The sequence below is a fragment of the Harpegnathos saltator genome, unplaced genomic scaffold (assembly GCF_003227715.2).
Source record: "Harpegnathos saltator strain DR-91 unplaced genomic scaffold, Hsal_v8.6 scaffold708, whole genome shotgun sequence".
NCBI classification, from domain to species: domain Eukaryota; kingdom Metazoa; phylum Arthropoda; class Insecta; order Hymenoptera; family Formicidae; genus Harpegnathos; species Harpegnathos saltator.
The window spans coordinates 1,222,508-1,238,160 of record NW_020230547.1 but is presented as its reverse complement, the minus strand read 5'-3'; the positions used below and the strand labels follow the sequence as shown (position 1 = coordinate 1,238,160).

General features: G+C 46.0%; 1 protein-coding gene across 3 annotated transcripts in view; it reads right to left on the bottom strand.

The window, feature by feature from the left end:
• Window positions 1-15,653, bottom strand: part of Ipk1 (Inositol phosphate kinase 1) — a 185,428-nt gene that overhangs the window by 50,064 nt on the left and 119,711 nt on the right. For all 3 annotated transcript variants that reach the window (XM_019845350.2, XM_025305652.1, XM_025305651.1), the window contains one exon: window positions 8,191-8,401. In XM_019845350.2, coding sequence (XP_019700909.1) covers window positions 8,191-8,401 — 211 coding nt within the window. The remainder of the gene's footprint in view (window positions 1-8,190; window positions 8,402-15,653) is intronic.

Sequence of the window (15,653 nt, the reverse complement as noted above, 5' to 3'; positions counted from 1 at the left end):
ATATTCATGATTATTATTGATATAAAAAAATATTTTTGATGTTTAACAGTTTGTTGAGGTCCACTTGTACTCCAAGTGTACAGTAAGGGTTAAGAATAGTTTTGATATAGATATTTATTCGGAAACTTAAGATTCCTTTAAGTAGTAGAGAAAAAAATGATTTAAACCAGTACTACAATATGTATCTATTATTCATGAAATATTTACTCAAGTAATAAAGTGCATTAATGCACCAGTGACCGGACGGAGTTGAAATAGCTTATGGCCCAATGTTCGGATATAATTTGTCCCAGTGCCTGACCGCAATTACAAAATTGGTATGCGCTAACGGAGAATAATATAAATATAGATACTATCTCTTAATGAATTTATTAACGATTGCCCATTATTTTGTCAAACCATAGGTGCATACTTATTTAATTAATTTTTATTTTGACACAAAAGCATCAAATTGGATATATTTTTTTCCTATCCAACTAATCCTCTATATATTGGAGTTCTTTTCACAGTAATTATTAATTTCATTCATTATTGTTAAAACAAATAGTAATCCTTTCCAAAGTGGTCGGATACTGGGACGTGTCCGGCCATTTGGATGTTTACTTTATTTCTGGTCGCTGCGAAAAGCGAAGGAGTAGAAGTGGAGGAAATTTGTACAATGTGCACGATTCGCAAGCATTGAGGTTCGCAAGCATTCTTCGGCAGCATTGTTCTCGTTGTCAGGTGTGCGGTGCTCAAAAATACCTGACGATTGCCGCCGCGCAGGTGTATGCGGGTCGGACAAAAAGCGAGAAATCCGTCGAGCGCCGAGCAATTATTCATCGCGAGATAAATGAAATGCCAAAATCATGATTTATTACGAGACGAACGAATCACCGATGAACGACCGAATCATTATTTATTACGAAATAAATGAAGCACCGGGTAATTACTTATTCCAAAATAAATGGAACAGAGCAAACAATCACCGGGGCACGAAAACAGCGCAGCCGACGGTCTCGGATGCCGAACGAAATAGCGAGAAAATTTCCAATAATCACACGAGAGAGAACGTGACTTCCTCGCGTGTCGCTATCGAGGCGGAGGGGGGACAAACGCTTTTTCTCAACGTCCCTTTTTCGCGAAACGTCGAACGAAAGCGAGAAGAGCGACGTAATTGTCCCAACGTGGAGATTATTATCGACGGTTTCCCGAGAGTTCCCTCGAGAGAACGATTGACGGAAGGAGAGACCGGAGGAGCTTGAACGAAGGATGCGAGAGAGCGAGAAAGGAAGAAAGAGAGAAAGAAAAAAAGTGCGCCGCAATCTCGTTTAAAGAACGTCCAAAGGCCGAGCTCGTGACGTACGAAAATCTCTTTGTACCGTTCAGTGCGCGTCCCCTTCCTTTCGCGGTATTTACCGGCGGATAGTTCGAAAGTCGATGCAGCCGAGTCATGTAATAAAATTATAAACCCACCGCGGGGATGACTCAACGCGGGCGGGTTAAGGTCACTACGTGAGGAGGAGAGAGGTACGTGACGGGACGCGAGGCAGAGAGAAAGAAAGAGAGAGAGAGAGAGAGAGAGAGAAGGGGGGGAGAAGGACAGACGAGCGAAGAAGGGAAGAGGAAGAGAAAGAGAGAAGTCGAAGCGCGCCCTACTACTCGACTCGCTCGCGAGAACTTCGCCGAGTGAAAGACAGCCTGGGGTATCGGAAGCGTGGAAAATGCAAGTAGATCAAGTCGGACGCGCGACTTGAATCTCGAGGGAAAACAAAACGGAAGACCGCTGCGCCGCGCCCGAGTTATCATTCGTCCCCCCGTCCGCCCGCTTCGTTGTGCCTCGTTGGGCACATTTTGAAACTCAACGAACTTGTCCGCTATGCGCATGCGAATCGGCGTTTTTTTTTTTAATTTTAAAGCGTTTCTGTTTAAGTTCTGCTTAAGAAACCGAAGGCAGATGGTCGTATGCTGATTTCGGCAGAGAGCGGAAACGAAGATCAGAACTTCTACGGGATCGGCCATATTTGTGCGCGCATGCGCATGTATGCGTCGTATATACTTTTTTCTCATAAATATCGAAAGTCGATCATTGAAATGATAATTATATATGTACGCGTATTGTCACAAGCCTGGTGTTACAAATGACCCTCTCCTGTCCCGCACAAATCCATGTATTCGCGAGGCCGCGAGCAGTTCTGTTTATTTTATTTTTCTTCTTATTTTCTTTTCTTTCTATCTTTCTGCAATAAATTGTGATATTCGTGTGGCACGGACGAAAAAGCACCAAGAGAACAATAGCGCTGCGAGAAAACGAAGAAGTAAGAAATGGGTACTCACGGTTTTACTCGACGAGTTTTCTAGAGGTTATGTTCGCAAGGACACGGCACAGATCGCGATGATCGCCGCGCCGAGATGCCGGCCGGAGTTTACAATTTGCTCAGTTCCGGCCCCCACGTCGCCGGAAATCCCCTCCAATCTCAGCGAAAATCCAAACCCGAGCGAAAGCGACATCGAATTTTCGGTCGAACACCCTGCCGCTTCATACTTTCAGGAGCGTTTCTCTCAGGAGACGCGGCACGCAAGAACACGTAAACAGCGAGAGATTTAACAGCCGGTACGCGCCATTTGTAGAACGTTTCTTTTCCACTGAGTAATGTCGGTGTGATTAATGCGTCTGATTTACAACTGCGCCTTCGATTGACAACACCTGAAAGCCCATTCCGAGACCTTCGCGAAAACAAGCGTTCGATATTTGCGGCTGTAGTCGCTCGGTGTGAAGTAACGACCGCGAAAAAAGCGACTTCTTTTTGTGCAGCGAGTGTTATTACGTCGTCGGTGATAACTTTATATAGATTTTATCGCTGTTCTTTCGTTGGAACTACGTTAGAAGACGATTAGCGCCGAAGACGAGTATGTGATTTGCGGTGAAATCAGTCGCGCCTCACGGGGCATAAGGAACTATACACCAACCTAACCTCTAATTAAAAACGCCCGCAAGATAATTACGACTCTCGAGCCGAGCGAGTCGACCAATCGCATCTGAGAACGGACTACATCGCATAATCTGTTCCAAAACCGATTTCGGAAACTTTGGTTTTAGTCGTAAAGCTGGTAGGCCTTAAACCAGCTCAGATACGTTCCATGATTGGTCAGCTGATCATAGTCATGTTTACAAGCTTGGTTGTAGTGATTTTGCAACATTAGATAGAAGAATGGACAGATTTTTTATTACTTATCATCTTGATGATTGATCAGCTGATCGATTACGGAACGTACCCAAGTTATTTTAACTTTTTATATCCTAAAGTTATTTTTATCCTGAGTTATTTTAACTCTTTATATCCTGAACTAATTTATATAACATCTTATGAAACTTTTGTGTAACCAAATAGCTTTTGGCATATTATAAACGTAAGGAATAGCGAAAAAAAAATTATTACGAAAATTTAACTAATCTAATCTAATAAAATTTAATTAATCAAATTTTAATGATTAAATTTTAAGATAGTACTTGTAAGTACCGACAGGAATGAGGAATGAGACAGAGAAAAAAAGTTCAATAACACTCAAGGTTTACATAGAGCGATACGTTTAAATACCGTTCGCGGGATATGAAGAGCGAAGGGGGGAATTACATGCGGAGCAGGCAGTTTCCAAAACTATTTTTACGAATTTTTTTAATAGAAACGATAGAATCAATGGACTTGAAATTCTCATGTGTATTCATTAATGTTCAAAGTATAAAATAAATTTGTTACTATCTATGGGGAAAGTACATATAAAACTTTAAATGCGTTTATCTGGAAACTCCATTTTCTTAAATTGTCGACACGATTACGCAAAAGCTGCTGAATCGAATAACTGGAAATTTTTACACAATATACGGTAGACATGTAGTTTTCGTCCCTACCTCAAACACAGTTATATTTTATTTTATTCATTTTTTTTTTAAACATAATGACAAGTTGAAAAAAGTTTCACTTTCGATATTTTTTTTTGTATAGTCATTGTTTTTCCAAACTTGGTCTCATTGCCTTCATTTTGGTACGGGCTATAACTGGCAACCGTATATTTCAAAAATCTTTCTTATTTTTTAGTTTCAAAGTAGTGAAAGGCCCGGAATTATGTCGACAGCAAACGAATGACTGCATTCTTATCTATATTAACAAATCGGATCGGCTTTTGTGATTCAATAAAATTTATTTTATACTTTGAACATTAATAAATATATTGTGAAAATTTCAAGTCCATTGATCCAACCGTTTCTGTTAAAAAAATTCGTAAAAATAGTCTTGTAAACGACCTTCCGTATGTAATCCCCCCCTTAAGAGGACTGGAGAGTCAGATTGCTGAAAAATCGTGCTTGTTTTTGATAATATTTTGCGATGAACTGAATAAATTTTGAGAGAAAGAATGAGCAAGAATGAAAATTTTAGGTACATTTATACAACATGTGAAGAGTAGAAAAATTTTGTTTATTAACAAATACTCATATAAATATACGATATATATAGCTGAAATATCTATCTCCTTTTTTTCTTCAAGTTGTCGTTTTTGCAGTAATATCTCGGCTCTCGATGGTCCCCGATCGGAGCGAATTTTAGCTAGAAATCTTAAGGAAACTTGTCATTATCCGGTGAAGCTCTATAAAAAAAAATCGAACAAAATTAACAAAATGGCAGCTATTATTAGGAAAAAATTCAAATTTTTCAGTTCTTTTACAATAAAAGAATTAATACTTCGAAATGAAATATTCGGAGTTGTCCATGATTCACCTGAGAGCCAGATGAACAAATATTATTGCTTTAAAATTTCAAATCGATACGAAGCTCAGTTTCGGAGAGATCACTGCAAAAAGTCGCACAATAAAATTTCGAGAGAAACGCATTTAAAATTCAAGTGGACGTACATTTATATGAATACTTGCTAATAAACAAAACGTCTCTACTCTTCATACGTTACATAAATATATCAAAAATTTTCATTCTTGCACAGTTGTTCAATTCGTCACCAAATTTTTGTCACAGAACAAGCACAATTTTTCAGTAATCTGACCCTCCGGTCCCCTTAAGTCCCCTACCAACCTTCGACTGAAAAAAACCAAAGTTTTCGATAGCGATTTTTCGGCAGAGGCTCAGGACAAAAACCGGCTCGACACGGTGCGAACGCGCGGAAACGAGAGCCGCCCGAGGAACGAACGCACGAGTCGTAATCTATATTCGCGGTGACCCGTCACGCGCGGGTCACGTCGCGCCACGTCTTTTATTTTCCAACAAGTCGCGCCTGTGGCGCTTCCGATATCGTGCGATTATCATTTTTCATGAGACGCCGCCGCACACGCGCGCGCGTGCACCTCTACCGCGGCGACGGCGACGGCGACGGCGACGGTGACGGCGGCTAACGGTAATCCGGACCAGACCCGGTCGAGTCGAGGCCCAGTCCGGGTCGCAGAAGTTGGGCGCAGCGTACGCACACGCTCGGCCCGCAATTATCATCGATCCGCGATAAAGCTCGACCGCGCGCGCGATGCACGCCGGGCGGAACCATCGGGCGTATCGTGATCCGACGACGACGACCGTGTATCGATCTCTCCCTCCCTCCCTCCCTCTCTCTCTCTCTCTCTCTCTCTCTGTCTCTCTCTCTCTGTCTCTCTCTGTCTCTCTGTCTCTCTCTGTCTCTCTCTGTCGGGCGACGCGCACCTGAGGAGGAGGACGCGCAAAGTGGAAAAATTCATTTCCTGCGGTGCAACGCGCGCGACGAGAGGAGGGAAGGAGGGACGCTGATGCGACGCGCTCCGCATAAATAAGCAACGGAGATAAGAGAGCGACGGGACCGCCGTCGCGAGAGGACGTCGCGATGGGCAATTAAGCGAAATTATTTATGCGGCTCGTTTATCTGCGTGTCCCGAAAGAATACGCTGCGTCCACCGAGTCGTCCGACTTGGGCGACTTGTCGCAAAGACGGACCGAGAAAGAGAGAGAGAGAGAGAGAGAGAGGGGGGGAGGGACTGTCTCGAGTATTATTATCGTAACGCGCTCTTCTGTCAATTAATTACGGACTTGTCAGATTTCGTCGATCGCGAGATACGAGAGTGAAATTCTCGCGAGAACCGAAAAGCGAAGCAGACGTCTCTCTCTCTCTCTCTCTCTCTCTCTCTCTCTCTCTCTCTGTCGCGTGCGCAGGTTGTGCTTTACGTCCGCGGCGTTTCTGCCCGTCGTCCACGTACGCCTTCATTACCGAGCCTGAAATGGATTTTTCCGCTACGGGATAACGTGTCGCGGACGCGGAGGCAAGGCAAACGACGTCGATATCGACGTTTCTGCGCGGCACATCAATTGCATCACGTCGGCGAGGACGGGAAAAATGCGTGCGTCCGCGCGTTTGTTTTTCCTGAAATTGTGCTCAAGGCCGCGGCTCTTGCAAAATCGTTATCACGTGACGATAACTTCGCCGCGACTTCGCCCGCGAAAACGTAAGAAATCGCGCATGTCCTTATCTGTTGACGAGAGAGAGAGAGAGAGAGAGAGAGAGAGAGAGAGAGAGAGAGAGAGAGAGAGAGAGAGAGAGAGAGAGAGAACGGCTCGTACGATCGATTATCGCGAGCCTCGTGGAACGCCTCCTTCCGTCTCCCGCTCGGCGACTTGCATCTCCATTATGCATCGTGTGTATACCTACAGCATTGTAATCGCCCGTCTATCTCGGCCCGAGAAGGAAGCGCCAATGACGACAAATGACGCGGAACGTTGGACGAGGAATAAGACGCATCTTATCGCGCCGTTTCTTTCCTCCTACAGGAGCAGACGCGACGCGGGAGAGAATCTGCGCGCAGGAGTCATCCACTGCGAGAGAGAAGCCCGTGTTTTTCTTTGGATACTTTGAGTTCTGCATCGGTCTCGTCGAGAGAGACGGAGATAGATAAGAGCATTTATTAACACTCTAAAGTTTATCTCCTAAGAATGTAGATTACTCGCGTGTGAGGAAAAGCATCGAGATATAAACACAAGGGGAAATAAATATAAAAATAAAAGTGAAAAGAAATATATGAATATTGAGGTGGAAGAGAAGTAAAGATGGATAGATACACGACGAGATAGGAGACAAGTAACAAACAATTAGAAAATAAAAAGCGAAAAGTGTTAAAATAAATATGAGGATGCGAATATACCGAGAGAGAGAAAAGAATTATTATGAAAATAAAAATGTTATTGAAGCAGAGAAAAGGTAAAATGTACAGACACACGGTGTAAGATAAAAAATAATAAGAAACTAAAAAACGTAAAACGTGAGAAAAAACGTCGAGATAAACGTACGAAGGAACGCACGATGCGCAGAAAAAATAAATGTAAAATAAAAATAAATTTTAATGTAATGAAGGGGAGAGAAGGAAAGTGAAATGAACAGGTACAAGAGAAATTATGCGAAAATGTAAAAATCTACAAGGGGGCATGAGAAGTGGAAAAGAAGAGTCGCGAACGGTGTGTAAGGAAAAAGTGTGTGAAACAGAGAGAGAGAGAGAGAGAGAGAGAGAGAGAGAGAGAAGAGAGAGAGAGAGAGAGAGAGAGAGGACGCGCGTGCACCTGTCAGTTAAAAGGGAACTTGACGAATCCGTTATTACGCGCATATCTACATTGCTGAGAGCTCGCGGCCACTTTGTACTTTTTTTGCGCGTCTTAGGTTTTACCTTTTGCAGACTTTTTATTCATTCGCGTACTCCGCTACTCGCGATATAGACAGCGCTCGGCAATTTCGCGGAGGGCACTAAGCGCGATAAGACGCCTCTTCGTTTTTCTTCGCTACTCCGCTCACACACACACGCTTGCGAAACTTCCTAAGGAACTAGTCCGCTCAGAAGCGTGCAAATGTGCGGAACGCCTTTAATTGGAACAACATGTCGGCACGTTTACACCTCCGTCCGTGTGACAAACGCCGTTCGGAGCACTCCGACCGGCGCCGAACGCGCCGAGAAAACAAAGTACGGCCGATCGGTATCCGCGAGTATAATCGTGTTGTGACTTGGAATGGTAGCATTTTTTGCGGATGCTGCTCTGTAGTGGCTATTAACGATAATCGAGCCTAATTATACGCATATCGCCGCTGCCATCTTTCCTCTTAGAGCAGCGAGACAAGATGGTTGGCGCAGAAAATGACCATAACCTCGTCGGGGGCCATCAACGACGTTTCTCTTTACCTCAGCGTGCTCAGAACACTCACCTGCGGCAGCGCGATCACGATATTGGCGTTTCCTTCTCCCCTATAAACCATCTCCTCCAGCCTGAAGGTAGTGACAGGCAGGCTCATCTCGAATATCGACGAGGACTCTTCCGCTGGCTTTCCGGCGGCAGCGGACTCCGATTGCGCCAAGGACGCGACGGGTCCCGCGCGATGATGTCCTCCATCGTGGCTCACTGTGTTATCGCCAGACCTGTAAATCCCATGAGAAAAAAGAAAAAAACGTTTAAGAAGAGCAGATCAACGCACGAAAGTGCGTAACGTGCACGCAAGTTGGGGAAGATGAAGAATTCGGAGAATCTTACTCCCTCGCGCGGACAATCCCACCCCCTCGGTGCTTCCGAATTGTCTCTCAGGGCCATCACACGTAGAAAAATTTTAACCGTAACCGTAAGGTTGTAAGAAAACTGACCAATCACAGTCGATTATTATAATGTCACAAGAGAAAGGATCGACTGTGATCGGTCAGTTTTCTTACAACCTTACGATTACGGTTAAAATTTTTCTACATGTGATGGCCCTCACGATCGACGTCGAAGTCGTCGATCGCGCGCGCATGCGCACGCGCGCGAATACGAATTAAGGTTAGAGTGTACATCTTACGGGCGAACGAGAACGAGAACATTCGAACACTCATCTGGCCGAGTCGAGAGAGGAAACGGACGAGCGACGCGATGCGCGCTGGTCCGCTCGGTGTGCAGTCACCTTTAGAAAGGTTCCCGCGACCCGACAGAATGTTTGCCACATGCACACGCAGTCGCGAACGCTGACGTAACGCGCGAGATATCAAGTCGGTCAAGATTTGCGCAGCCGTGACATTTCTTTGCCGGAACGAGCCGGTAGTCGGCGGCGGCGAGAAAAATCGGCCTCCGCACAGCTAGCTGTGTGCCTGCCATCGCGTACACACATAAACACGTACGCACACGCACACACACACACACACACATCGCGGAGAGGTCGCCGTGGAAATTCAAATGCGGTCGGTCGACTGGTCGATTTCGATCAATCGTGATGGCGGGTCGCGCGACACGCTCGCGACGATTTCGCAACGCGATCGGCCGGTCGCCGCTCGTCGCCGGCGATATTTAGCCTTCACGGAAGACCTATCGTCGAGCCGCAGGCTCGGCCTTAACCCCAGCAGGACCGAGTCCTGATCTGTTACACGCGGGAGACCGCGACAGACGCGTGAACGTGCGCGGGCGCGATCGTGGAGATTACACGCGGAAGTACACGAAGAGAGCACACTGACAGGACACACTGAAGTCACTGACAGGAAGAGGTGGCCAATTTCATCAGCACCATCGACGTAGAGTTGCTCACCTTTCCATCGATGCAGCTGCTATGAGACTACTTCAACAAATGGCGCAGCGAGGACGACTTAGCAGCTGCTGAGCTGCCTCGAATATTCTTTACTTTTGCATCGGAGAAAGCTCCCGAACAATGAAGACCTGCCTAGCGTATGCCGGTGCTGAAAATATGTTCTGTTTCCAGCTGCGCTAGCGTTACGCATATTAGCGGCGTTTCTATTATCTTCGAAGCTTGCTTCATTCGGGAGCGAGTAAGCTTGGCATCTTACCTCGACGCAAATGAAAAGTCGAGCCGAGAAATAGACCTTTCGATTTAACGACCCGGACACAATTTGACGTGGATGTTGGATACATGGCACTTTTTGTGTTCTGATGTCTTTGTGTTGATATTTTTATACCTGTGGGTATTCGGGAGTATTTGAGGAAAGAGACTCAGGCTTGCGAGTTCTACCTGGAACTATCCGGGAACGAGAAGAAATTTTTAAATAGCACCATATGTTCGTTTTTATACAAATATATCCTTCTCGTCCATCTGCGAGGTAAATGAGTACTTTGTGTAGTTATTTTATAGTTTTTTTAGCATATTCTAGTTAAAAAATTAAACCAAGTCTAACTCCCGTAAGATATCTATTTTATGCAAACCTTATTAATAAACATAAATGCAAATGAATAAATAAATATTCCAAAATATAATGTATTCATTTAGTAATAAAATAATCAATTGAATACTCGGAGACACTCGGAAATCCGGATAATTTAAAAAATACCCGGGTATCTCCGTATGTCAGATAGTACTCAAAAAAAGAGTATTGATGCAGCATCTTTCAAATATCCGCATCCGTTCAAAATAGACAAAAGCGAATTATCTTTGGCGCTGGAAAGCTATTATTATTTTACTATTCTGACGAAAAAAAATGATAATAGTAATATGCACAAAAGATTATCATCGCCAACATCACAATGTGTGTGTGTGTGTGTGTGTGTGTGTGTGCACATATTACAAAAATAATTACCCTGACGGTGAAGCGGAACGAGAGAGAGAGAGAGAGATTGCGCATGCGCACGCGGCTAAGCCTCATATTACATTCGATGGTTGTTAATTGATTATCAAGGGAGACACGCTCCGAACACAATGCTCTCAAGTATTCTTTCCCACACAAGTACCTTTCTGTTGAGATGTGGCACGCAGAATCCTCAGCGCGTCATTTCTCGCCTGTGTGACGTCACCATCCAATATGGCCGCCGCCGGGAACCCTAAGGATTCACCGAAGCTGCGTATGAAAGGGGGAGGGAGCGCGCGAATTAGCCGTTTTTTCGCGCTAGTGGCCCACAGAGGGGCCAAAGTTTGCCCAGAGACACACACAGTGGGACGTATGCGACGCTAATGAAGGGATCGAGCGGCGGCAACACTTTCTCCCGCGTTGTATTGACGAAACGTAGCCGAAAGAGAAGAAAAAGGCAAAATGGCCAGCTGCCTTTGGCGCGCCGCGCGTCGTTACGCAAGACCCCCTCCCCTCCCCCCCCCGTCGGGGAGTACGAATTTCTCACACTATGGAAACCGCCTCGGCTTTCGACACACGTTCAACGGCTGACGTAATTAAGCGCGCTCTGCCAATGACCACAATGTAATTGTGAGGAGCGTCATCAGCGCAGCGGTATACGCGCTCGCGCGCGTCATCGTTGTCCTTCGCGACGAGATCGAGGGATTTACGGTCGATTCGATTGTAAAACGCGGCGAGTCTCGTGCCGCGACGGTTTCATTTCGTCTCTGTATTCATAAAGACGAAAGTGTTACCTTACGGACGAGCGACTGTCGCCGTAAACTCGCGTTAGACTATCAGCGCGAAGCAATATGGCGTCGGTGAAGGAAAACGTCTCTCTCGATCGCGCACGCTCTCGATCGGCTCCGTAAAACGACTCGCCTCGCGGACGTGCGAAATTGGAAAACTGGGGCTCTCGACGGCGGTTAAATCGCCCCGAAATTCGCCCGAGGTCGTCCTCGCTCCTTGGAAACGCGCAGAATGAGAGTGTAGTTTCGCTCTCTTCGGGGAATCGGGGAGATATGCCTGTATATGTATCGCTCAATTTTTTTGTTTTCTTTAGATCAATTTAGTTAAACGTAATAAAAAGCGAGTCAAGGGCGCGTGAGTTTTGTGAATCAATCCATTTTCGGTGAAAGCCGAAAGACTTGAAGAGTCCTTCCGCGCACTCCGGTAAGTGACTGCGAAACAGGCGGACGCATGCGCCGCTCATGCAAACGAGTTAACCTTTTCAGGACTGACACGTGTATGTACGTTTAGATACGTTCAATTTTTCTATCTTGATGTTTCTTGTTCGATGACAAATGATAAAATTATCGTGAATAAATATTCATCGCAAGATTCCGCGGGCAGCGAAAGAGAGATCTCGTCGTACGATCGGCCGAGATGTCATATTTGCGTCGTCGCTTCGCAGCGTTAAACTAATCTCCTCTGATTTTTTAATCGGTCCGCTCCTGAGGCTCGAGAAATGTGCTCGAGGAGATGTTCCCGAGTCGAAATTTCCAGCACTCAAGCTACTCAAGCTATTTGCCAAAGAACGACAAAGATTACGAACTTAAAGCCGACTTAAATTTTCACTCGGGTGCCTCCTTTGCTTTCGTAAATTTGTCAAGCGTTCGTTAAAGTCAAAAGGATCATCATCATCGCCATCTTGGCGCCGCCTCGGGTATTCCCGCATAATGCTGCCTCACTCTAGATTCGACCGGAGAAAACACGATGCCGACGAAATATTTTTATCACACCCGATAGAGAATTGTGATGAATGCGCCGATCGCGCACTTCGCGTCGTAGCACGTCCGTGCTTCGTCGACTCGACGCGTAATGAAACAAGATGAAAGAGTAAAAAACGGTCATGGAAAATGTGACCGCAAGACTACCGAAACAATGGGCGAAAAAAGCGACTGCGTAATCTCATGTAAATCGCTAAACGTCGTCACTCGTGACTCAACGACAACAATCGGCACTGACAGCTGAAGCAGCACTGTCAATTGGCCTGGTAGACATTTGCCTGACGCAAAATTTCCGCGGCTTATGATACACACACACACACACAGAGCGACAGCGCGTTTTCGCGGGTGAGGGAGATTTCCGAGAACACTTTGCTGCACCTTTGCGACTGAATTTAGAAGCTTTTAAAATATACACGTGAAGTTGCGCGGAAAGATCTTTATATACGCGCGCTCGTGGATTTTCTGCGAAACACGTTAAGACGGAGCAGCGTACACTTAACGGCGGCATAAATTTGCATGTACAAAAAGCACAAAAAGATGGCGTCCCAGTTCTTCGTCGGATCGTGGCTGGTGTTTGTCCGACATGACGCGCTTGAACGATCGGCTGTGCCTTCGGAAGCCATCCGAACGCGCCTATCGCCGCGAAAATGATTTCACCAAACTGCTTTAGAACTTCGAACGGTCTCTGGTGAAATGTCCTCGAGTCAATTTTCACCGACACAGAGGTTTAACGTCAAAAAGTTTCGACAACGTCGTGTGTCGCTGATAATTTTACACTATTTCTCCAGAGAAGTCTCTGTGATAGTACATCTATTTATCTACATTCGACGCTGTTTTTTACTGGATTCTAAGTCGGAAGATAAAGCGGCACTCTATATTGCAGTGCGCGTTAGGTTAGGTTAGGTTAGGTTAGGTTAGGTTAGAATAGACATTCAGTTGCGTTATCACATAAACATATAATCACAGTGCGCAGATAAATCTGGGAAAGTAATGCGACACTAATCGCGATAAATCTGACGTCAGATTTAGCAGCAATTATCAGGCGCGAATGGCTTTCGGAAATTTACCCGAACGATCTCCTCTACGTTATTACGTATATCCTCGGCGCCTTTGGGACTCGTCGTCCAATTTGGCGCGCGCTTAACACTCGGCCTAATTAGAGTTCACTAAATCTTCCATTCAGCGCGTACGTTGCCCATTAGTTTCACATTTATATGGATTGTTATAAACGTCTTTGTATATAATGACCCCGATAGGCTTCTAAACACCCTGATAGAAATTAGACCCCGAGGGTGTCAGTTAATGCAACACTCATTCCTCTCAATGACCGGATAAATGAGTTTGCTGATTGTTAAATAAACGACGTTACAGTTGCATGGGATAGAGAACTAGTTGCCAGCCAGCAATGTAACGTTCGCGTCGCCGCTTTCTTTTCATGAAATAACCTAACCTGAATTTCAACTTACAACCTGGTTTTTTAAGTGCTAATGGCGGGTGTACAGCTGCTAGATTACGAGATGGATAAAAAACTACTACTCCATCATCGATATATAATGAGACTAGAAAACGAGGCTGGATGACAAAGCCAACTCCACATATCGTAAAATAATTATGTATACATGTATAAATAATCAGCAGCCATTAACGAGCCAGTGAATCTTCGGAAAATCAATTCTTTTCTGCTCGATTTTTCCACAAATTGATTTTTTCGACGGAGAATAGAGTATCGATCTATCGATATATTTATTCATCAATATTGGGTCTGTTCTTTTCAGCTGCACTGCTGAACAGATGCAATAACAGTTGGAGTGCGGAAAAATATAATTGTCTCACACTAACTTATTGCACCGCAGTTCAGCGGTGCGGCTAAAAAGAACCAGACCAATTGTTTCGCATTTATATTAAGTGGATTTTTGTAAGATAAAGGCTATTTTCAATTTTCGCTCGAAGAACGCTCCAAACTTCAACGTCGTTTGTCTCGCTTGAGAAGCGAGCTGAAGAAGCGAGCGTCTGAAAGAATGAATTTGCACAAAAGTCAAGGAAAAAAAGAATCCATTTGAAAGATCGATCTCGAGAGATCGCCCATCTCTGCCAACCTTTCCTCGCTCGGCTAGTTACTTTTCGACCGGCTAGTTACTTTTCTGTTCGGGCGCTCGCGTCACGTATTGAAGCGATTTTGCCAATTAGCGTGCTACGTGCGCTCATCACGATGGCCGGGGAACCGGCTAATTCGCAGAATCATCAGCTACTCAGGTAATAGCGGGATAATACCGCGAACAGCCGTGGAATATCAACTGGAAGCGACTATTCTCGGCGACATCCGGACGACTCGAGAGCGCTCGCGACCGAATAGCGACGCGATCCTCCGCGCGAATTCGTTACTCCCCGCGCGTCCGTTTGTATCCGACAGACCCGACATTAGACGCGAAACGATGAGTCACGGGCGAATGAAGTCACTTATGTGGGTAATAAAAAGGTCCTTGAACCGGGCGTTAGCGCGCGCGCGCGCGCGCGTACTTTCGAAAGCGTTAACGAGCGCGTCGACACGAAAACGCGCGAGCAAGTCGAAACGAAAAACTGTTAACTGACTGAGCGGGCAACGCGGTGCGCGCCTTCCGCTGGTCGACACCGTCGCCGTTAGCCTAACCGTCGATGGCGCGACGACTCGAAGGATAATCGTCTCGCATGCGGAGCGTCGCCTCGGAGAAAAATCGCGCGGCGTCGCGCGCAATAATCTCGTTTACAAGGTCGGTTATCTTATTATATGCGCTTCGTCACGCGTTCGAGTGCCCAGGGGAAACGAGCTAGGTGTGGTAGGCAGGTTGACGCACGAGGACGAGCCGCAGGCGTGAGCGCGCGCGTGTGTGTGTGTGTGTGTGTTAAAGTTTAAACAACAACGCGCCATAAAGTGCTTATTAGTTATTAGCACGTCGCGCAGACGAGCGCGCGTATCTGTGCCGGCTGGCATCTACGTTGCCGTTGAATGCGTGAGACCCGTTATCGCTTATCGTCGATCTTCCGCGCAGCGATTTTTCACGCGAGCGAGACGAGCGAGTCGACTCGAGAGCGCGATTTCAGGCCGCTCGCGGCGCGAGATCGCTCGCGCGATTTCAGGTCGCTGAGTCTTTTCGTCGGGCGAGTGAAAACGTCCGCGAGGTGGTGCCTCTCCACGTTGACGAATTTACGCGCTTTCCACGCGGGTTCCACGCAGCTGGAAGAGGGTACCTTCCGGTCCTAGCCTTGGATCATTCACGACATCGCGCGAGATCGCTGACGATGCGAGATTGTTCGCGGTTGGAAATCGTCCGCGATTCCGGGAGACTGATCTCTTCCCGTCAGGTTTAAATTCGCGAGAAGCGCAAGCGATT